At 29.2% G+C, this 24805-nt stretch overlaps 2 protein-coding genes across 4 annotated transcripts in view; both read right to left on the bottom strand.

The window, feature by feature from the left end:
* Positions 1–9229: 9229 nt before the first annotated feature.
* LOC127285688 (uncharacterized) lies at positions 9230–10219 on the bottom strand. The gene has a single exon (XM_051311823.1). The coding sequence runs from the start codon at positions 10217–10219 to the stop codon at positions 9230–9232; it is 990 nt and encodes a 329-aa protein (XP_051167780.1).
* Positions 10220–16012: 5793 nt separating this feature from the next.
* LOC127285724 (uncharacterized) overlaps positions 16013–24805 on the bottom strand; it is a 28778-nt gene continuing 19985 nt past the window's right edge. For all 3 annotated transcript variants that reach the window (XM_051311863.1, XM_051311862.1, XM_051311864.1), the window contains 3 exons: positions 19911–22477; positions 19070–19229; positions 16013–16188 (listed from right to left, as the gene is read on the bottom strand). In XM_051311863.1, coding sequence (XP_051167820.1) covers positions 19954–22477 — 2524 coding nt within the window. In that variant the 3' untranslated portion in view covers positions 16013–16188; positions 19070–19229; positions 19911–19953. The remainder of the gene's footprint in view (positions 16189–19069; positions 19230–19910; positions 22478–24805) is intronic.

Below are 24805 nucleotides of genomic sequence, written 5' to 3' on the forward strand. Positions count from 1 at the left end.
TTTCTTTTCATCTTGAGTTTCCATTGATATTTTTCTTTCCTACATGCCAAATTTTTATCCTTGTGTATTTTCTTTTCATCTTTAGTTTCTATAGATAATTTCTTTTTTTGCATGTCAAATTTTTTTTGCGCTCTTTCTTTTGTATTTCTGTTTCTGTTTCATTACGATTACGTTTTCTCAATCTACCATTCTCTTGTCTAATTATTTTCTGTTCATATGTAACTTCGCGCGTTGCCTTCCCTTTTCTTTAATTCCTAGAATTATCTTTTTATCAATTTCTTCACTCAGAAAATACTTCATTTCTGAATATTCAAGTGGTGAAATTTTGTTCATATTATTATTAGTTGTACGAATTATTTTCTCTTCACTAGTGTCATTTAGAGAATGTTTAATTTCTAAATATTGTGTTAATAGAACTCTGTTAATATTATTTCTGGGAAAAGTATTAAAACAGAACAAGGGTTCAAAATATTATTTTTAAGTTCCTGAGCTCGATTTATGAAAAGACGGTTCCAATCATTCTCTATTATCGAATTCCTATTGTGAGACGTTCTTATTGACGGAAAATGATTTAAGCGATTATTTTCAAACATTGACTTTAAATGGTTTCTCATTCTGTTATTATCAGTTTCATAATTTACACTGTTTGACATTACGTTAAAAAATATAGATGTTGCAAATGCTATTGCATATACTCCACACTCAACACTACCAAAAGGTTGTTGATCAACAACTACAAAAAGTACTGTTGGTTTAAAAGGGAACAATCTAATTAAATATTTCATTTGATGCACATTTAAACACCCCTCATTAAGGCTATAAAAGTATAAGTACTTTGCATATTGAAAAAAGAATTGGAATCTTTTTTTAATAAATCTTCAAATTTGTACATATGCATGTCATTTAACAATTTATTTCAATTTTTAACAATTTTTAAATCTTCATCACTCAAAATAACATACTGTTTTATGTTGGCCATAGTATACTTCGTTTAATTTTATTTTTGATTCATGAAAATCTAAATATCTTTAATCCTCTCGCTCACTCTCTCCAATATAACAAATTTTGCCATTTATTAAATATAACCAATTTTGCCATTTATTAAATATAACCAATTTTGCCTTTAATTCAATATAACAAATTTTGCCTTCTATCCAATACAACTACCAATATCCAATAGAATGAGAGAACTATGAATGAGTAACTACTGATCAGCCAATAAGTGCAAAAGGACACTCTTATATGATTAATCAGTAGTTCATTACAGATACCATATATACATTTATATACACTTGTATTAAAACCCCGGATTAATTACCACAAAAATCCAACCCTTGGACAATAGAACCTTTGTTAAATAATCAATGAGAATTAACTCTGAGGACCCAGGTAATAATTTCTTTTCTCCCATTTATTACATGGAAAAATACCCTTAGACAATAGAACCTTTGTTGATAAGGATTAACTCTGAGAACTTAGGTAATAATTTTTAAATTTTTTTTATTAAAATTTTCAGGGACTCTAATACAGGTATGCACACATATATATATATATATATTTATTTTTATTTTCAAAACAAAAAGGAAAAAGATTAAGATTTTAGACGAAGATATTCTTATGCCATTTTGAATTGTCTAGATAGAGAAACGCAATGTTAAACGAAGAAGTACTTATGTTATATTCCTTGGTGTAAGAAAGAAAGGTATGCGTTACCTATTTAGTTTTAGACTTTCTTTATAGTTTTTTTTCACGTGATAAAGACAGAAAGAAATTATTACCTGGGTCCTCAGAGTTATTAATTAATCCTCTTTAAAAGATTGCAGGTCAAGTGAACCCTCATTTGCAAAATAAAGATATATCTTTCTCTCTCCATAACTTGTTCTTTTTCTCTGTCACCGAAAACCCAGCAGGGGTCCGGACGGAATGAATGAATGGACGGAATGAAGGAATGGACAGAATGGAGGAATGAATTCAAAGATTATTATAGTTAATAGGTTTTTATATTCATGGTTTTTATCTTCGTTTACGTTTTATGTATATTTATTTTTTTCTAGAAGCATCTCTAAAATGACCAGTAATAAGTATTCATTACTTAACTTTTATTTCTTTTGGTTAAATATTTTAACCAATAGCGATTCTAAAAAGGGCTTTTTTCAAGCGCGAAATAATTTTTAGAAAAGGTTTAACTTTCAAGAATTGTATATATAGCCTTATGCACCCAGAAAAATTTTTTGTTTCAAAAAAATTTGTGCATTATTATAGGCTCAAAAAAATTTCTTTCATTTAAAGAAATTATTTCATTATTTTCCTTTGTTGACTCAAAGAAATATTTCTTTAGTTTTAAGAAATTTTTCATTTAAATCAAAGAAATAATTTTGTATTTTAATGCACAATTTTCTTTAAATGAAAACTAGATTTAAAAAATTTTGAGCTTGTATGTATGTAGGCATTTTGATTGAAATATAATTCAAAAATATTGAAATACTTCGAAATGTATTTTAATGATATTTAATTAATTCAATAATTATCTAAGTGAGGTTCCAAATAAGTAAAACACTGAACAAATTTTCATGACTGAACTTTAAACTGGAAAAATTCTGCAATACATTGAGTCAATACTTATACATTACGCAGATCACGATAGGAAATCCCAAAGCCACAAACAATTAACAAACTTCTCTGAACTTCTTTGTCACTCACTACAAAAAAACTTCAAACAAAATTTATCTGCATAAAACTGAAAACGATTATAAATTATTAAGCCGTGAATATGCTGCAACATGAGGCACACGCATATTCAAAAATAAACTGTAAAAGAATCTGTAATTGTCAAAAACGACGAATTTTATGAAATATTTTTTTTGGCTACTGTGCATGTGATTCTGCAGGTAGAAGTATATTTCTTTGCCGACACTCTATGTTAAAGTAGAATTTGGAGAATTCTATGATATTTAATCTCTAGAATTCAAAAGTATTGTTGTGAACTTTAACTAACGTGTCCTTCGGACAAAATTGTAATAGGTAGTGGATTCCCCCTCTAATTGGCTATTATTTCAACCAATAGGTTGAGAACCTTATTCTTACAAAAGGAAGGAGAGGATATTTTCAGATGTATTTAAATTAATTGAAACACAAAGATAAAATTTATACAATTATATATTTTCCCAAAAAAAAAGAAACCCTAATACAACTTTATCTAATTCTGTTTGTGTTTGTGAAACTCGAACTCTGAGCTGTATGTATGTGTTGGTATACTGTGTGTGTAAGGTGAGATGCTATGAAACACTCACAAGTGGTATCTTTTTTTTCGCATTTATCCAATTTGCTGAATCTTCGATGGAATTCTTGCTTCTCACAATTTTAGGAGAATGAACTTTTAATTTTCGTATATATAAATCTCAATTTCTTTAAATATTTCTTAAACTTTCCTCTAATTACCACCACAGAGTATTGATTCTTCTTTTTCTTTATATTCACGGCTAACTGCCGAACTTTAAAATAAAACACGCTCTTTGCCCGATTAAAAAAACGCTTGATAAACTCTCGGCCTGAAACTGCCGAATTACAATCACCGGCTACGATAGCTCGGTTCAAAACTCCTGGCTAAACTGCCTCGATTTCCCGATGTCAATCCATTTTATTGAAAGACATTTTGAAGGGGAAATCGTACTGCAAGTTCAATGCACTTGGTTGTTGCTAAGTGCATTTTTACAATCTTGCAAATTTAGGTAGTGGTGTGATCCGAGTTCAGTGACTTGGATTCACCACTCCTTATATTGAGAAATATACATTCTTATATGTTTCTCAATATTTCCAAAGAAGGTCAATAATTCTGTAGTCAAAATCAAAGAAACGTATTAAACAACCCTGTTTTTTGTTCTTCAGTCCCTTCAGCCCAAATTGTGAAAACCGAAGAATGTTATCTAATTATTTTAATATTTTAACACATTAGAATAAGAATCAAACAAACTAGATTATCTTTTATCAATTTTACATTTGAAGGTGTTTTGTGTAATTATGTTTACGATATTGATAAATAATTGCATAATTTTTTAGAAAACAAATTGATAATTTGTTTTTACAATTATTTAAAAGGTTACGGAGTTTGATCGTAACACTCTATATTTATTAATTTAAATTTTCTTTTCTTGAAGAAGGAAACAGTTGAATTTATTGTATTTCAATGTAATCACTTTATTGAGCAAGCAGTCCAATTGTCCAGATGTCGTTTGGACAATTGAGCAGACGGCTTGCTCAATAATTCCTTTTTTACCACTTAAGAGGTAAAAAAACCCAGTACCCATTGCCATGCTAAAACTGAGAAATCTGGGTTCATCAAAGTTGCACCAGTTAACATATGATTCCTAATGTGAACATGCAAAACTGATACATTTTCTTGAATTATTTAAAAAGTTTTCGATAAATTTGTTTTAAAAACCCCCAAGTGATGAGTTTAAAGTTAATCCGATAAATTTTTGTAAAACTCGTCCGCCATATTGGATCCGCCATTTTGAATTTTTACAAAATAACATCAAATTCGTGATCAGCGACCCCGAAAACCCCCGAGTAACAAAATTCAAGTGAATTCATTGAGTTTTTGTCAACTTGAAAAATATTATCCAAAATTTTTATATAAAAACTTTAAAAGCGTTTTTCTCGAAACCACATATTTTCAACTGGTTCACACTCCCATTTTAACAATACTTAACCAATTAACTTGATTTTTGGACAGCATGTTCCTTGAATGTGTAGTTTTCGTGTGGACTAGGATTTTGAAAATTCATTAATATTTAAAAAAGTTATAAACAATTTAAGTTGCAAAATTATGATAAAAAAATTCAAAAGTCTGTCCTTCGGTTATTTTTTAATAAAAAATTCTTATTCTAGTCAACACGATAGCCAAAATATAAAATAAAAAATATTTTTTTTACTATAAAAAAAATCTTTGAAAAAAACATCAAAACTAGTGGAACCTCCCCTTAAACTCAAACAATATCAAATCTTAATCTTAATTTGAAATAACATATAATAATTAACTCGTATCGAACAATAATTCATGACCATCGAAGTCATGTATCGTTTGCTGCTTTATTAACCGTCGTTTTCATCGATAGGCAACGGGGCCAATTTTCGAACTTTGCGTTTAAATTCGCCTTTAAACGTTTGACAATTACGGTCCGAATGACGCCGTCGGATCCTGGGAATATTTTTGTAACTCGACCCAAAACCCATTGCAGAGGAGAAGTGTTATCTTCTTTTAAGATGACAATGGTGCCATCTCGAATTCGGTGATTTCCACTTTTCCATTTGTGACGCATGTTGAGTCCATTTAGGTATTCTTTATGCGACCTATTCCAAAAGTCTTGCCGCATCTTTTGGAGGTGTTGCCATCTCGATAATCGTGGTGTTGGTGTTAATTTAAAATTCAATTCAGGTAGGCTTGTTAACGAATCGCCAATAAGGACGTGGCCAGGAGTGAGGGCGATAACGTCATTAGGATCGTTCGAAATGGGGGTAAGTGGGCGAGAATTTAATACCGCTTCGATCTCGATGACAAACGTATTTATTTCTTCGAATGTGAACAAAACATCTTTCACGACTCGTTTGAAATGATGTTTAAAACTTTAAACCGCGGATTCCCAAATTCCTTCGAAGTGAAGAGATAAGGGAGGGATGAACTTCCATTCAATCCCTTGGTCATTCAGGATGTGAGCGGTTTGTTCATTGAATTTTTCAGATCGGAGAAGATTGCCGAGATCTTTTAGCTCGTTTTTACTGTTTGATTAAGATATTTCAATTTTATCGTTTTTTTAATTAAGAAAATGTTCCCTGTTAAATATAAATTATAATTTTATAAAAATTATTTTAATCATAAAATTTTTAAATATTTTTGAATAGAAAAAGACATTGACGTAGTCTTAATTTCAATGTATTTTGTTAAATTATGTACTTACTTATGAATTTAGATGTAACCGTGATCTTGATATTCACTTATATGACACTGGTAAAAAGAAAAAAACACTTCATATAAATTATTTTAAATAAAAAATAGACATTCATAAACATTAGCATAAATATAATTTAATTTATGTTGAGAAAAATGTTTTTTAGAATATAACACCAGTAAAATTATCTTCCCCACATGTTGGCACACAATACACTTTTTGAATCTCAGGCGAGAAAATGCTAATTCAAATATATTATTAATAGGTTTTTATATTCATGGTTTTTATCTTCGTTTAGGTTTTATGTATATTTATTTTTTTCTAGAAGCATCTTTAAAATGACCAGTAATAAGTATTCATTACTTAACTTTTATTTCTTTTGGTTAAATATTTTAACCAATAGCGATTCTAAAAAGGGCTTTTTTCAAGCGCGAAATAATTTTTAGAAAAGGTTTAACTTTCAAGAATTGTATATATAGCCTTATGCACCCAGAAAAATTTTTTGTTTCAAAAAAATTTGTGCATTATTATAGGCTCAAAAAAATTTCTTTCATTTAAAGAAATTATTTCATTAGTTTCCTTTGTTGACTCAAAGAAATATTTCTTTAGTTTTAAGAAATCTTTCATTTAAATCAAAGAAATAATTTTGTATTTTAATGCACAATTTTCTTTCAATGAAAACTAGATTTAAAAAATTTTGGGCTTGTATGTATGTAGGCATTTTGATTGAAATATAATTCAAAAATATTGAAATACTTCGAAATGTATTTTAATGATATTTAATTAATTCAATAATTATCTAAGTGAGGTTCCAAATAAGTAAAACACTGAACAAATTTTCATGACTGAACTTTAAACTGGAAAAATTCTGCAATACATTGAGTCAAAACTTGTACATTACGCAGATCACGATAGGAAATCGCAAAGCCACAAACAATTAACAAACTTCTCTGAACTTCTTTGTCACTCACTACAAAAAAACTTCAAACAAAATTTATCTGCATAAAACTGAAAACGATTATAAATTATTACGCCGTGAATATGCTGCAACATGAGGCACACGCATATTCAAAAATAAACTGTAAAAGAATCTGTAATTGTCAAAAACGACGAATTTTATGAAATATTTTTTTTGGCTACTGTGCATGTGATTCTGCAGGTAAAAGTATATTTCTTTGCCGACACTCTATGTTAAAGTAGAATTTGGAGAATTCTATGATATTTAATCTCTAGAATTCAAAAGTATTGTTGTGAACTTTAACTAACGTATCCTTCGGACAAAATTGTAATAGGTAGTGGATTCCCCCTCTAATTGGCTATTATTTCAACCAATAGGTTGAGAACCTTATTCTTACAAAAGGAAGGAGAGGATATTTTCAGATTTATTTAAATTAATTGAAACACAAAGATAAAATTTATACAATTATATATTTTCCCAAAAAAAAAGAAACCCTAATACAACTTTATCTAATTCTGTTTGTGTTTGTGAAACTCGAACTCTGAGCTGTATGTATGTGTTGGTATACTGTGTGTGTAAGGTGAGATGCTATGAAATACTCACAAGTGGTATCTTTTTTTTCGCATTTATCCAATTTGCTGAATCTTCGATGGAATTCTTGCTTCTCACAATTTTAGGAGAATGAACTTTTAATTTTCGTATATATAAATCTCAATTTCTTTAAATATTTCTTAAACTTTCCTCTAATTACCACCACAGAGTATTGATTCTTCTTTTTCTTTATATTCACGGCTAACTGCCGAACTTTAAAATAAAACACGCTCTTTGCCCGATTAAAAAAACGCTTGATAAACTCTCGGCCTGAAACTGCCGAATTACAACCACCGGCTACGATGGCTCGGTTCAAAACTCCTGGCTAAACTGCCTCGATTTCCCGATGTCAATCCATTTTATTAAAAGACATTTTGATGGGGAAATCGTACTGCAAATTCAATGCACTTGGTTGTTGCTAAGTGCATTTGTACAATCTTGCAAATTTAGGTAGTGGTGTGATCCGAGTTCAGTGACTTGGATTCACCACTCCTTATATTGAGAAATATACATTCTTATATGTTTCTCAATATTTCCAAAGAAGGTCAATAATTCTGTAGTCAAAATCAAAGAAACGTATTAAACAACCCTGTTTTTTGTTCTTCAGTCCCTTCAGCCTAAATTGTGAAACAATCTAGATTATCTTTTATCAATTTTATATTTGAAGGTGTTTTGTGTAATTATGTTTTCGATATTGATAATCAATTGCATAATTTTTTAGAAAACAAATTGATAATTTGTTTTTACAATTATTTAAAAGGTTACGGAGTTTGATCGTAACACTCTATATTTATTAATTTAAATTTTCTTTTCTTGAAGAAGGAAACAGTTGAATTTATTGTATTTCAATGTAATCACTTTATTGAGCAAGCAGTCCAATTGTCCAGATGTCGTTTGGACAATTGAGCAGACGGCTTGCTCAATAATTCCTTTTTTACCACTTAAGAGGTAAAAAAACCCAGTACCCATTGCCATGCTAAAACTGAGAAATCTGGGTTCATCAAAGTTGCACCAGTTAACATATGATTCCTAATGTGAACATGCAAAACTGATACATTTTCTTGAATTATTTAAAAAGTTTTCGATAAATTTGTTTTAAAAACCCCCAAGTGATGAGTTTAAAGTTAATCCGATAAATTTTTGTAAAACTCGTCCGCCATATTGGATCCGCCATTTTGAATTTTTACAAAATAACATCAAATTCGTGATCAGCGACCCCGAAAACCCCCGAGTAACAAAATTCAAGTGAATTCATTGAGTTTTTGTCAACTTGAAAAATATTATCCAAAATTTTTATATAAAAACTTTAAAAGCGTTTTTCTCGAAACCACATATTTTCAACTGGTTCACACTCCCATTTTAACAATACTTAACCAATTAACTTGATTTTTGGACAGCATGTTCCTTGAATGTGTAGTTTTCGTGTGGACTAGGATTTTGAAAATTCATTAATATTTAAAAAAGTTATAAACAATTTAAGTTGCAAAATTATGATAAAAAAATTCAAAAGTCTGTCCTTCGGTTATTTTTTAATAAAAAATTCTTATTCTAGTCAACACGATAGCCAAAATATAAAATAAAAAATATTTTTTTTACTATAAAAAAAAATCTTTGAAAAAAACATCAAAACTAGTGGAACCTCCCCTTAAACTCAAACAATATCAAATCTTAATCTTAATTTGAAATAACATATAATAATTAACTCGTATCGAACAATAATTCATGACCATCGAAGTCATGTATCGTTTGCTGCTTTATTAACCGTCGTTTTCATCGATAGGCAACGGGGCCAATTTTCGAACTTTGCGTTTAAATTCGCCTTTAAACGTTTGACAATTACGGTCCGAATGACGCCGTCGGATCCTGGGAATATTTTTGTAACTCGACCCAAAACCCATTGCAGAGGAGAAGTGTTATCTTCTTTTAAGATGACAATGGTGCCATCTCGAATTCGGTGATTTCCACTTTTCCATTTGTGACGCATGTTGAGTCCATTTAGGTATTCTTTATGCGACCTATTCCAAAAGTCTTGCCGCATCTTTTGGAGGTGTTGCCATCTCGATAATCGTGGTGTTGGTGTTAATTTAAAATTCAATTCAGGTAGGCTTGTTAACGAATCGCCAATAAGGACGTGGCCAGGAGTGAGGGCGATAACGTCATTAGGATCGTTCGAAATGGGGGTAAGTGGGCGAGAATTTAATACCGCTTCGATCTCGATGACAAACGTATTTATTTCTTCGAATGTGAACAAAACATCTTTCACGACTCGTTTGAAATGATGTTTAAAACTTTTAACCGCGGATTCCCAAATTCCTTCGAAGTGAGGAGATAAGGGAGGGATGAACTTCCATTCAATCCCTTGGTCATTCAGGATGTGAGCGGTTTGTTCATTGAATTTTTCAGATCGGAGAAGATTGCCGAGATCTTTTAGCTCGTTATTGGCACCTATAAAATTTGACCCATTGTCTGAGCTGATGACATTAGGTTTGCCGCGTCGCCCGATGAATCTTCTCAGTGCGCCTAAGAAGGTTTCAGTGCTCACGTCACTTACTACCTCCAAATGTACAGCTTTTACCACGAGGCAAACAAAAACCGCTATATATATCTTAATTTTTGTTCGATTACGGTATTTTTTTTCTTTTATAAAGAAAGGACCACAATAATCGATTCCTACGTGGGAAAACGGACGAGCTTGATTGACTCGAATTTTAGGAAGATCACCCATTATGTATTCCGTGTTAATAGGATTGATTTTAAAGCATTCAACACATTGTCGTACGACTTTGCGAACCTGGTTTCGCCCATCAGGAAGCCAGAATTGTCGACGCAAGGAATATAAGGTTGTTAATACCCCGGAATGCAAGTTGCGGCAATGTTCTTCGCGAATGTTTATGTTAGTGACGTGATGCGTTTTCGGGAGCAAAGCTGGATGCTACTCAGAAAAAGGAATCGTAGCATTTTTCAAACGTCACCCCACACGTAATATTCCTTCCTGATCGAGAAATGGGTTTAGTACTAGAATATTACTCTTTTTATTGATTTCTTTCTGCCTTTCGAGTTCATTGATCTCTTCGCTAAATACTTCCCCTTATATTAACTTTAGTATAGTTTTTCAGCATTTTTTAACTTGACAAACAGTAATGGACCCTTGCGGTGGTTGGTCGTTTTGAATCGCAAGCAATAAGCAACAATTCTTCTCATATGTGAGTAAGACGAGAATTGCTTAAATATTTCTGTTAAAAGGATGCTCTTTTTAATTTCGGGTGGATCTTTTATTACTTCTAACGTTGATACTGGCCATGTGTTTTCCGTTTGTTTGAGCCAATAGGGACCTTCTTTCCAAGTTTTGTTTGCTACGAAATCGGCAGGTTTTTGACCGCGTGATAGACTATCCGCCGGGTTATCTAAGGAACTGACGTGTTTCCAATCGTGACCGTTAGTTTTTTCCTGAATATCGGAAACTCGATTCGCAACGAAAGTTTTGAGCTGATGCGGGGGTGTGTTAGTCCACGAGAGCGCGATAGAGGAATCAGTCCAAATGTTACCTGGTTTGCAGACATATTCAGACACTTGCGTATTGACGAATACAAATTGCTAAGGAGTGCTGCTGAACAAAGTTCTAACCTAGGAAGCGTGATCGTTTTTAATGGTGCAACCCGTGACTTCGCGCAAAGTAAGTGGCATTGAATGTTTCCCTTATTATCTACGGATCGTACATAAATGCACTCACCATACCCCCTTTGACTCGCATCACAGAAGCCATAAATTTGAATGTTGAAGAAGAGTTAAACGTGAAAAAAATAAAAATAGGGTACCTTCTCCAATTAAGAATAAAGAATCTCAAGTAACTGATTTAAATGGATAAAACGAAAGTCAATCATACATGTGCTTTGTAAGTGCTGAATTCGGGTCGCATTTAAAAAGCAAGTCTTTTATAAACGCCTCATCATCTCCTGTAATGTTTAGAGCATATTCTTTATCAAAATTATTTGTGAAACAGTTGTGAGTTCGAAGTGGTGCTGGCTCATATATTTCCAGCGCTTTTTCTTGTGGAGCAGACCATAAACACTTTGTGTCTGTACATGGACAGAGTTCCAAATTCGAAATATCAGTCCTGCAATTTTTAAAATATAATAGGAATAATTTTACTTGAAGTTTAATAAATTTAATAAAAATACATATAAATTTCGACTCAAATTAATAACGTAACAAATATTTATTATTGCAAACAAAAGATAAAATAAATAACATAACCTCAAATTCGATCGCTTTGTTTAGATTATTTTTTATTAAAGAATTATTAACTACTATTAATTAATTACATTTATTATTAAATTATTAATTTTGATAAAGAGATTATATTGTTAAAATAGTGCAACATTAGAATACTTACAAATTCAAGTGAAGCAAAACTGCAACAATATGTTTGCACTTTTCACTCAAACCGGCCTTGCAACAGCATGTCATTTTTTTTATATGTCCAGAAAGGCTAATTTCGCCTTTAATTTCATGCGGAGCAGATTTTAAATTGGACGATTGTAAACAAAAGCTTATTATTTTTATTGTTTCCCTGGCGGATCGCATGGACTGGAATGGGACTGAACTCGGTCCGATTTCAGTCACGTTTCGGTTCGATGTGGAAAAACCCATGAAAAAGGTGGAAAATGGTGAAAAAAACTATTGGAATAAATAAATAACTAATCCAAGGTTTTATTCCTGTAATAATTTATTTGAATTCAGCTTTTATTAACTTATTATTAATGTTGAAAGTCAAAAGGTGCCCACCTGTCACTTTAATTTAACTGTTGTGAAGTAAAATACTATTGTACCGACACTGGGATTGTCGCGCGCAAAACTCCATAGATGTCAGCAGGGGTTTTTTCTTTTTAAAAATATTATTATTTGTAAAAATTAAAATACAAAATTTTGTTTTAATTCTTATGTTTAGGTGTTAATCGATTAATCTAAATTGTTTCAATAAAAATACATTTACTTATACCGTGCATGTTTTGAGCAAGACCTAATGGATGTCGGGAACTATGCGACCACATGAATACCTGTATGTGCGTGAAATAGATATGAAACAGGGGCCATTTTTAAAATTTTATTGTGGTAAAAACAGCACTTAATTGTGAAAAGCAATAAGTAGCATAAAAATAGTGCATTAAATGTGACGTTTCAATTATTACAATAAATTTTAATATATAATAAATAGGTTAATAAATATATTCTAATAAATAAAAAAAAATTTGAATATTTCCAAGGCAGAAAACTATTGAAAACATTAATCAGTAAATTTTTCTAAAATTCTGCTATAACAATGGTAAAACAGGAATAAAAAAATGTTTAATTCAAAAAATTAAATTTTGAATAATTGAATTTATTGTAACCATAAAAGAAAGAGGAATATTTACATAAAATTAAAAATATTTTTTTAATAAAAAATGATTTTTAGATAAATTTTAATTTAAAATTTACAGGCTTTTTTCAAATTTTCCGTGTATAATTTAAAAAAATGCTATTAAAATTATTAAATCGATTTAATTATTTTAGAATACATCAATGGAAAGAATTTTAATTCATTAAAATTTGTTTACATAAAAACAACTTAAAAATTAAAAGATTGAAACGACATTTTCAGTTATATGAAGGAATTAATTTATATTTTTGACAAAATCTTTTTTGTACTGATTTTTTAGAGGAATACCATGATTTATAAAGAAATAAGGCAAACAAATTTTTGACCATTTTTCAATCGGAAATCGAAAAAAATTTACTTTTTTGTAAAACTGGAATAAAACAAAACCCATCCGTAATTAAAAAAAAATTATTATTAAAATTAAATTGACACCTAAAAAATTTTAATAATTTTTTTGTAATTTCTAAAATATTTTAAAATCTTATAAACATTTTTCAATTTTTAATGTTAATATTAAAAATAGCTGTATGTTTTAAAAAAAATTAAAAATGTTTACTTGTTAAAGAAGAAACCAAGATGACATTTTCATTTATGTGACAAATTCATTTTTAAACTAAATTGTTGCGAGGAATTCAATGGTCATAAAAAAATTAAGTAAACAAATTTTTTCACTATTTTTCGAAAATCGAAAAAAAATTAAATTTTTGTTAAAAATGAAATATTTCAAAATCCATCCTTAATTTTCTAGAATATATGTTTTTTATTAATAAAATTTGACAGATAAAATTTTTGAATTTTAATTTTATTAATTCATTTTTTTCGATTAAATTTTTTTTCACATTAGTATTAAAAATTGAAGAAAAAAATAATTTATTAATTTCTTCTTAATTTCTAAAACATTTTAAAAAGTTATATAAATTATTATTTTCTTTTTTGATTTTTAATAATAAAATTAAAAATGTCCGTTTAAAAATAAATGAATATTTAAATCGAAAATATGTTTCAAAAACAGTTATATTAATTTATTTTTAATATATAAACATATTTTTTGAAAAATTACGAATAAGTTTTGAAATATTTAATTTTTATAAAAAAATAGATTTTTTCGATTTAAATTTTTTTTTAAAATTTGTTTACTCAATTTTTTAATAGCCATTGAATTACTTTCAAACCATTTTTATAAAAATTATTTTGTCTAAAATTTAAATTAATTACTTCAAATGTCTGAAAATGTCATCTCTGACTCCTGTTAATTATATAAATAAAACTAAATTCTAGAAATATTATTGATAATAAAAGAAATCTGTCAATCGTTATTATAAAATTATTTTTTGGTGACAAGAGAAACAAACATAATTTTCGCTGTAGCAATAATTGCACCAAAAACATAATAAATAATTCTTAATAATTAAGGGGTCATCATTTTTCAAACAAGTCAAAAAAAAAGTTCAAAAACTTTCAAAAAACATTCAAGAAAAAGTTCAAAATAAGTTTCTAAAATTTTTAATAAAAAAATTTTTTTTGTATAACTTTTTAACAATTTAGTTTTTTACAAGTTTTAAATAAGCAATTGTTCTCTCGAAGTAAAATTGACCGATTTTAAATTACGTACCCTACTAAATATAAAACCTTTGAGAAAAAAATGTTCCTCAATAAAAAATAAGATAATTAATAATTATTTGTTTATAAATTTTTTAAATAATAACAACTATTATTTGTTTTAAATAATAATTACGTGTAAAGAGACTATCAAATTAAACGCTATAATTATTTTTGTCAACTATATTTCAAAAAAAAGAAAATTTCTTTATTTAACCTTCGCCGGACTGGATACTTTTTATATACACGGTTGACAAGATCCCACCCAGGGTGGGCCAAATGTTTTCTTCTTTGTATATTGCAATAAAAACTTAGAATCATTCAGTTTTTTTCCAAAATTGTTATATGTTACCAAATAATATATTTTATTAATGTTTTGTTGATTTTTTATTTTTTGAACAATTTATTATTAATAATTTATAACTTTTTCAAATATACATACGACAGTAGAAGAATTTTATAAATTTGTTACCTTTTCTTCGTAGTTATTAATTCAAAGGTTATAAATAAAATAAAATATATAATTCAATTTGCAACAACTATTATTATAAATTGTTTAAACAAATAATTGTTGCTATTTATTATTATTTTTCATAATTTTCCTAGAAAAATGCAGTATTTTTTCCTATTGTAAAATTAGGAAAAAGCTGCATCTTTCTAGGTGCACTACAAAAAAGTTAATAAATAACAACAATAAATTGTTTAAACAATTGTTGAATTAATAATTTTACATCAAATCTATCTTTTATTATATTCCGCTTGATAAATTGCAAAATTAGAAAAAAACTGCATCTTTCTAGGTGCAGAACAAAGAAAGTTAATAAATAATAACAATAAATTGTTTAAACAAATGAAAAATGAAATATAATATTTTTTATATCTATTATTTGACATCATAAAACACTCACAGTGAAAAGTCTGCATGATTTCAAGTCTTTTTGTAAAATAGAATTAAAAAAATATCTGAATCATCCCGGTTATATCCGTACATACATTGATAAAAGTTATAAATAATCAAGAAGAAATTTTTTTTAAAAATTTGTTTTTACATTTTTTGAAAGTTCTTAAGATTTTGTTCAGTGACTTAAAATCGTGATTCAATTAAGGAAAAACTTTAGAAGATATGGCAATTTCAAATTTGTCTGGCCCACCCTGGGTGGGCATCTTGTCAAGCGAAGGTTAAGACTTAAAAATTAAATTATTAATAATTTCAAGGACAATTTTTTTATCTGAAAACTTTATACGCATAATTTAATAATATTAATTATAGTAAAAAATTTATTCATCGTTAAAAATTAAAGTATTTTTTTGCTCACACGCATGAATAATTTTGACCATAAGCAGTACAAAAAATTTTAATCACTTTTTTACAATATATTAACGTAGTTATCATATTATTTATATCACTTAAATATGTTTTCCTTTTTTTGAGTTTCGGACTTTAAAACAAAATTTCTTTGACAAAACTGCTTAGCAGTAGTTTCAGTAGCCTTTATACCATTGCTTTAGGGAGTTCTTTTTATTTGCTTCTTCGATGATTTCTCTGCGTTTCATCTTCAATTGCACACTGTAGTTGGATGTTTAATTTCAAGAAGTCGTTCCTTGCAATAATTGTCATTCACATAGTTTGATGGAAGCAATTTTTTCACTTAAGAGATGATTACACGCTTTTGGATCTAAAAAAAAAGACAAATTATTTCAAATGAAAAATTAAATATTTTTCCAAAAAACTTTTACACTACTTATTTAGTAAATTATTATTAAAATGAACAAAATATGTAACAAATTGAATTTTAGAAGAAGAACGAAAAAAGAACATAATTATGTTAGCAATAATAATCAATTACCTGAACCAATTTCCTATAATAACACTGTGTTACAAAAAAATATGACTTTAAAAACTTCTTATCGGACCTAGTAGAGTTTGTAGAGCATAAAAAACTGAAAAGAATGGTGTATATTTAATTGCTTATACACCCTCAAAGTTTGATTTTAGGAACGAAATACCATTTTTTGTGAAAAAATCCTTGTAACTTCCTTATTTTTTGCCCGATTTCAAATTTTTTTTAAAATTTTTAAGCTGAAAAACAGATCTTTGCAACTGTATAAAAGATTTTTGTTGTATTTTCTTAATTGATGACGATAAAGACCAAATACTTTCAAAAATTTCGATTTTTTTATTGATTTTTCAACTTTTTGATCAATTTGTAACTGTTATCTGATGAGATATACCTTCTTTCTTTTTACACATCGAAAGTGTAGTCAATTCTGCTTCAAATGACCCCTAATTGGTTGGAATTCGTTAAAATTTGTCTAAGTTAGCAGACTTTTAATTTAATAGTCACATTAGGTATCGTGTGTGATTTATAGTTTTTTTTAATTTTCATAAAATTTAATAGATGTTTTGTGTATACTAAAATTAAAGAATACAGAGCATTTACATTTAAATTTTACGAAAATTAAAAAAAAACTATAAATCACACATGAAACCTAATGTGACTATTAAATTAAAAGTCTGCTAACTTAGACAAATTTTAACGAATTCCAACCAATTAGGGGTCATTTGAAGCAGAATTGACTACACTTTCGATGTGTAAAAAGAAAGAAGGTATATCTCATCAGATAACAGTTACAAATTGATCAAAAAGTTGAAAAATCAATAAAAAAATCGAAATTTTTGAAAGTATTTGGTCTTTATCGTCATCAATTAAGAAAATACAACAAAAATCTTTTATACAGTTGCAAAGATCTGTTTTTCAGCTTAAAAATTTTAAAAAAAATTTGAAATCGGGCAAAAAATAAGGAAGTTACAAGGATTTTTTCACAAAAAATGGTATTTCGTTCCTAAAATCAAACTTTGAGGGTGTATAAGCAATTAAATATACACCATTCTTTTCAGTTTTTTATGCTCTACAAACTCTACTAGGTCCGATAAGAAGTTTTTAAAGTCATATTTTTTTTGTAACACAGTGTAATTATGAATTGAATTACAGTAAAAAATTTTAATATGATTGACAAACTTTTAACTTTACCGTATGCCGAAATGCTCTATATGGGACATTAATTTCATGAAAGTTTAGAGTTAAGAATAACTTTCGTTTTCAGGTCGTAGGGGTGATTATGTAGGTTGTAGTCATAGAAAACTATAAAGAACTTAGGTAAGTGATTTTGCATGTACACCGAAAAAAAATATTCTTGTATTCAGAGGAAAATTCCTCATACAGAATCCTCTTGAATTTTATTCTTAAAACAAGAGTATTACTCTTTAAATGAGAATATTTTCTTCTAATATCAAGAAGATCGAAACAAAAAGACTATTCTAGAGCATTCCTCTTATATTCAGAATAATCTTTTTAGAATAAAAATAATACTCTTAGAATTTAGAATAATCTTCTGTGTTTAAGAATATTCCTCTAAATTCTAAGAGGATTTCCCATAGAAAGTCGCTCATGCGCAAAGATGATTGCGTCATATCATTTACTTCGCGCCATAAATCGCATATCATACGTGAAAATTAAGTTTTAGTTTTTGTGTGAGAAAAGGGGAATAAACCAAAATGGATAATAATCTTTCAAATATCTTGCTAGAGTTGAAACTTACACAAAACGTGCCTATTTTTGAAGGTAAAAGAAATTTTTAAAAGAAATATTTTTAAAAGTAATTTTAAAAAAACTTTAAATAATTTTGAGGTTACGCTATTTAAAATTTTATTTATTTTAATTTTATTTAAAATTTATTTAAAATAAATTTTCAAATTTAATGTTTTGCGCATAAAAATATTATTAAAAATAGATTTAGTTCATTTATTCAAAAAAATTAAAATCAATTTCAATTTATTTATACTCAAATAGTTGTAAATCATGGAATAACAAATTTTATTCCTTTTAATTTTATAGATTATATCTATGACATACAAACTAGATGATTGCATTGTTATTATTTCAGAGTTCTTTTTAAGATGATATTTTCCTCTTAAAATAAGAGTATCCTTTTAAATTAAGAGGAATAATTTTACCTAGAGGACAATCCTCTTAAACCTAGAGGACATCCTTTTTCAGCATATAATAGAGGAAAATATGCATTGAAATAAGAGGAATCCTCTTGAAACAAGACGATTTTTTTCGGTGTATATAGTTTTCTTGAAAATCAAGAAGTTTAGTATTTTATTAGGAAATGGTTTTGTATTTAGGATCGGCCATTTGTTATTTTTTAGAAAATAACAACCGATTTGGGTCGATTTGTAATCAGCGACCTCCTCAAGAATTACTACAATTTTTTTTAAAGACTCCATTTTGTCTGGGTGTAAAAGGGGTATTAGAGTAACAATCCTTTTATAATATTAGGGAAATTTTTATAATAGATAAAAATCGAGTAGTTATAAAAGTTATTATTTATAAAAATCGAGTAGTTTTGGATTATATAGGAAACTAAAAAAAATATGTTGTACAAATGAAGTTTCATTTCGTAAGAATAAAATAAATTAAAATGCATCTTTTGCATTATCGAGAACATACAAAATCGAATAATATTAGGTATAATACACTGAAATTTACTTACAATAATTCAGTGAAAACAATCTCTGCTTAAAAACCTTTTACACAGTTAGAAAAACCAAAACAGGAGATACTTGATTCTATATCGGTGTCGATTTCAGGTACGCATTCTTAATTAGTACTTATACGATTGGCAGATTTCGAAGATTCATCATTATTACGAGCTAAAAAACATAAAAATGACATTGAGAAAGAACAAGTGATTTATATTTCACTTTACTAGATAATTTATAAACTTTATTTTTTTCTTAATAAATAAATTGAAATATTGAAAGTTTTAAGCATATACTAACATACAATTTAAAGTATTTTTATGAAATTTTTATTTCTAATTTTTCAACTCTGTCGTTGAGATATAGTTTTTTGAAACCACCCAGTGAAAATTATTTCCACGGTGGTCTAGATGATTTAATTTTATGCTAAATCAAAAAGCAAAATTTTTTCTGTTTCTGATTGAACCAAAAATTTAAAGAAAAATTAAAATTTGAGTTTTTAACAAATTCTTTTTTAAAATGTAAATGTGTACTAAATAGAAAAAAAACTATTTGTTCAATCACTAGTCAATTCTTGAGGTAATTAAGTGTCTAAAATTAGTTGTTAAAAATTATTCCACCTTAGTTTTAATCATATTACACTTTGTTATTTGAAACTATTTTTAAACTTCTTAAAGACATGTCACCCCTTGAGAAATATTTAAAAACATATTTTTCACTCTAAACCTAAAAAATTATTTTTATTTTGTTGACTGCATTAATCATTTTATTTTTTTTTAAAGTAGATATTTAATTTTTTTGAAAAACCGATGAATAATTAAAAATATATTAATAATAATTAGAAATATTTACCTATGTTTTTTTTTAATGGTACAGTGACTACTTGTGTGCATTGCTAGTCTGTTTCCCAAACGTTGCACAGAGAAACAGCTGCCAATCCGTTCGTCAACGGAATAAAGAAGCCCGGACTTATTACTCTCTCGAACCTGATAAATTCCCTTCCATCTTGTCGCACAACTCGTTGCATGTGGGGAGTCCCGTACACATTTCCATTGCTTTCTAAATGTTGACCGATGATTCCTGAGACTGTAACATCCTGATGTCTGTACGACAATATGCTTTTAATTTCATAAAATCGGTATTCTTCAGTAAAAACAATGTGATTACAAAACTTTCTTTCAACGTTGTCTTGAACTCGATATTCTGTCCCATGAATTTCAGCTCTTCGGAATAGTGTAATTTCCGTTTCATTTTCTATTTCGTATCCTGCATATCTGAGAAGATTTATTTCTTGAACTTGAGGATTACGAGTTCTTAGTCTACCCAAACCAAGAAAATAGTGCCCTTCTGGCATGCCTTCTATATGTTCAACTCTTATCTTCAGTAAACGACACATTTCTTCCCTTGCCGTTTGTGAAATCGGGGCTTGTCCTGCAGCAATATTTATGAACTTTTTCATAAAAAATCGGGTGACGATTTGGTCTGCTCTACCGTTTGGACTTGTTATGTAATCCGTAATTTTTTTGTTTAATGACTCGAATGGTAGAGCAGAATATGCCCATAAAGGACCTAACATTCGTACTGATCGTACAAGGTGAAGTAAAAGATGCACGTTGTAAACCATATTTACTAAACCGTAATGTCTCTGATAATCGTTGACGAAGTCATTAATCAAACGATCTGCATGGTTGAGATTTGCATCTGTGATGGAAGCGGAATTAAGAATATATACAGCCTGGCACAACATTGCCAAATGATTGAAATAAGGCTGAGCTAATATTCCATCAAGACATGGCAGTGCATAATAAAGAAGCCAATTTCTCCATTCTGATGCCTTCCACATTTTGTAAAGGAGTATGCTTCGCGGTTGTCGAGAAATTCTTGTCGGTGGTTTAATCCTCAACAATCTTTCATTTATAGCAGCCATTTCGTTTGGAGTTCCTATATACCAACGTTCTCCTGCATCAGTCAGGTATCTGACAACTAATCTTTTGGCTGCACCAAGAAAAGCATTGTGGGCAACATCAACACCGACACCATCTCTCATGTCAAATTCAGGAAATGTTGTTAAGGCCGACACGCCTTTGACGCCATTAACTGCATGTCCTTGTTGAAGAGCAGCTAAGCCATCTGTCCTTATAGAAGCATCTGTGCGTTCCACAAATGGTAAGGCAGGATAAACCCAGGTATCGTTTTCTCTTTGTCCAGGAGCGAGACATAATTGACATCCATTTTCTCCATTAAATCTTTTCATACGCAATACGTCTGGCCTTGCCACGGAATCCGCTGTTAAGATGGTGACTATGAACCTACTGATCACTTCACGAATGCCGTCAGGACTCCAACGGATTCCAAGCCGATATATGAGCCTCAATTCGTCTCTGATTGGTCCAATAATTTGATTCATAATAGGGTGCTCATTTGCTACCCAAATGCCCCCCAGCACCAAATGTTTTTTGCGAGCATGCGGTGACAGTTCGTTGACTTGAAAAACAATTGGGTATGTTGTAGCACGGGAAGATCTAGTTATTTTTAGACCGTCTGTCCAGAACGTGAGAGAATAGTTGTGCGGGTTACTTAAAAAGTTGCCTGGCTCACTGAGTCGCAGGTACATCTCACCATCGTAGATGTCTTCTATTGCATCGGGGTGTATTCTTATCCTGTTGTCCCTATAATTTAATGCTTCGGCAATATTGGGAATGCGTAGTAAATCAGTAAGTTGGGGTCTCAATAAAATTTGAATAAAGATTGCAACAAATGTTTTTTCTTGCCCTGGACCACATCTACTGCAACGACATCTTACTGTTATTTGCCCCACACCAATTGGTTGTTTGCATTTTTCGCAAAAATATCGGTATATCAAATTTTCTCTTGATCGACCAAGTATTTTCCACAAAGCTTTTTTAGTCGTCGGCATGTTAATAACTGTAAAACATTTTTTAATCCATTTCAAATCATCAATTAAATGTTCGTATGTTGAATTGTGTCGTACCGCTCGCGTTAATGCTACTAAGAGATAATCGATAGCTCGTAAATTTTGATTATGTTCTAATGGCACGCGTAAACCGATGGTATTGATACCTCTAAAAAATGTTTCTTGTAAATTTGGTATTTCTTCCTCTTGATTGTCATCATTATTAACTGCAATAGGATTTGCTGCATTAATATTGTCAATCACTGCAACTTCTGCATCAATTTCCATTGCATTTTCATCATTTTCTTCTTCTTCTTCGTCAGATAGATTTTCGTCGTCCGCAAAAACCTCTTCATTATCATCATTATCTGCATTATCATGATCGAAAAAAAAGTCCTCTTCATCCTCTGAATTTTCGCTATTACTATCATTTACTCTGGCTCCCATTTCATCTTCACTTAAATCTTCAATGTCTGACATTATTTTTTTGCTCTGTCCTTTGAGTCTGAAATTTTATAAAAGTTTATTACAATTAATTCGGTTTTGATTAAAATTGCTGCGGAATATTTTTTTTTTAATTAAAATTATAAGAATAATTTGGTAATCTGTCTGAAGTATGATATAACAAAATATATGTTCAAATTTTTATTATTTCCTTTGAAAAATGAGTATGTAGTGAAGGAGATGCGAAAAAATTAATTTTTGAGGTAGTAGAAAGTACAAGCTTAAAGAAGAAATTATTTATCATTATTGCATTTATTTGTGAAAAAATGAAGTGATTATAAAAAGTTTCAAGTTACATATCACAAATACGCATACAAATAACTTATTACTCGGGGGTTTTCGGGGTCGCTGATTACGAATCTTGCATCAGATTTTGAAAATTTAAAATGGCGGATCTAATATGGCGGAGGACTTTTTCAAAAATTCATCGGATTCCAGGGTGTCTAACAAGGATTGAGAAAAAAATTCCCTGACTCCTCCCTGACATTTTTTGATTTTTCCCTGACTTTTCAATAACCTTATTTCTGCTTTCTTTGGACAAAAATATGATAATTGACATATTTAACAATAAATTAATTTCTAATGGTGGTAACAAATGGTAATAAAAACAATTCAAGTTTTTGTAGATTAAAAAATTTTTAAATTCACAAAAAATTTTAATTTTGTAGAAATTTACAGAAATTTCCCTGACTTTTAATGAAATTTTCTGAAATGCCCTGCCTTTTCCCTGACCAACAAAATTCCCTGACGTTTCCCTGACCGCTAGACACCCTGGATTCACTTAAAACTTATTATTTGGGTATTGTTGAGGTGTCAGATCACGAATTTAGTATAGGTTTTCAAAGATTTTAAATATCAGATCCAATATGGAACAAAAAAATATTTGAAATTTGCCGAAATTTGTTCAAATTTTGTTAGTCAACAGTTTTTGAATTTTCAAAAAGTGACATCGAATTCGTAGTCAGCGACTCCAAAAACCACCGAGTAACAAGTTTCCATTGACTCCGTTGCCGCAAGCTTCCGTGCGATCTAGAACTAAATAAGGTACTTCAGTTAAGGGAGGAAATTCATGTGCCATGCAACCTACAGGTCTCAAATCTCAACCAAGATTTTTATTTATGTCTTTGTTTAGTAAAAATTAAATACTTTAAAGGCTGTGCAGTAGTTTTCTTAGATTTTACAGCTGCGCAATACTTCTTAGCATGCATAAGTAAAGAGTTTTAATTTATTGTATACAAATATTAAATATATATTTTCTTGTACACGATCTTATGGAAGATCTTGTACAATTTTCGTACAAGAACCTGTTCCAAATTCTTGTGTCAAAATTGTATAACATTTTATATGAGGGAAAATTCTTGAAGTGATCCAATACTTTCAATACAAAAAAAAATAGAATGACGTTTTTTTGTTTTCGAGATATTAATTAATTAACTAATTAATGTTTATAACAAATCTATAACAAATCCGACGAGCCCTATATGAAGTATTTTGGTGAAGTAGATTGTTAATAAATAAATAGTTAACATTGCAATTGTTTATTAACAATCTACTTAACCAAAGTACTTCATATAGGGCTCGTTGGATGCGGAATTACGTTAACTTTCAATTGCTAACTTCAGATTTACGTTAACTTTATTTGTTTGTAAAATATTTCATTTGTTATAAACATTAATTAGTTAATTAATTAATATCTCGAAAACAAAAAAAACGTCATTCTATTTTTTTTGTATTGAAAGTATATATCTTAAGCTTCATTCTGAGGGTAAAAAAAGAAAAAAAAGTGTCCTTTTGAAAAAAAAATCAAAAATATTTTTGATTTTCAAAAAAGGGGTAAATTTGGAATTTAAAAAAAATTCACCATTCGAAAGAGCAGAAAAAAACCTTTCGAAACATATAGGTCAAAATTTTTTTTATCCATTTATGTAGAAGTTAGGATTTTTTAAAAAATCCACTGTTCATATTTGACGAGAAACTTGAACCCCCTCCCCCCTCTACAGTTTTGCATAAAACTTAGTAATAATTTATGGGTGAAGTACTCACCCATAGTACTAAACTTTGTGCAAATTTCAGTCCGATCCAAAAACCTTCAATTTTAAAATTGGATCACTTCAGGAATTTTGCCTCATATGTTCTCACTAGAACAGGTACATGTTCAGCTGCTTAACATGCACATTTTCTTGTACATGATCTTGTACAGGGATTCTCAATAGGGCGGCGCGCGAAAAAACACGTTTTGCCAAAAACGCAAAAAAGTAGTGTTTTTACTATTGCTTTGAAAACGTTATGTGTTCGAAAATAACTATTGCGCTGTAACTAAGATTTACTA

Source organism: Leptopilina boulardi, unplaced genomic scaffold, assembly GCF_019393585.1.
Source record: "Leptopilina boulardi isolate dan_hultmark-lab unplaced genomic scaffold, ZJU_Lbou_2.1 LbouV2_341, whole genome shotgun sequence".
Classification (NCBI taxonomy): domain Eukaryota; kingdom Metazoa; phylum Arthropoda; class Insecta; order Hymenoptera; family Figitidae; genus Leptopilina; species Leptopilina boulardi.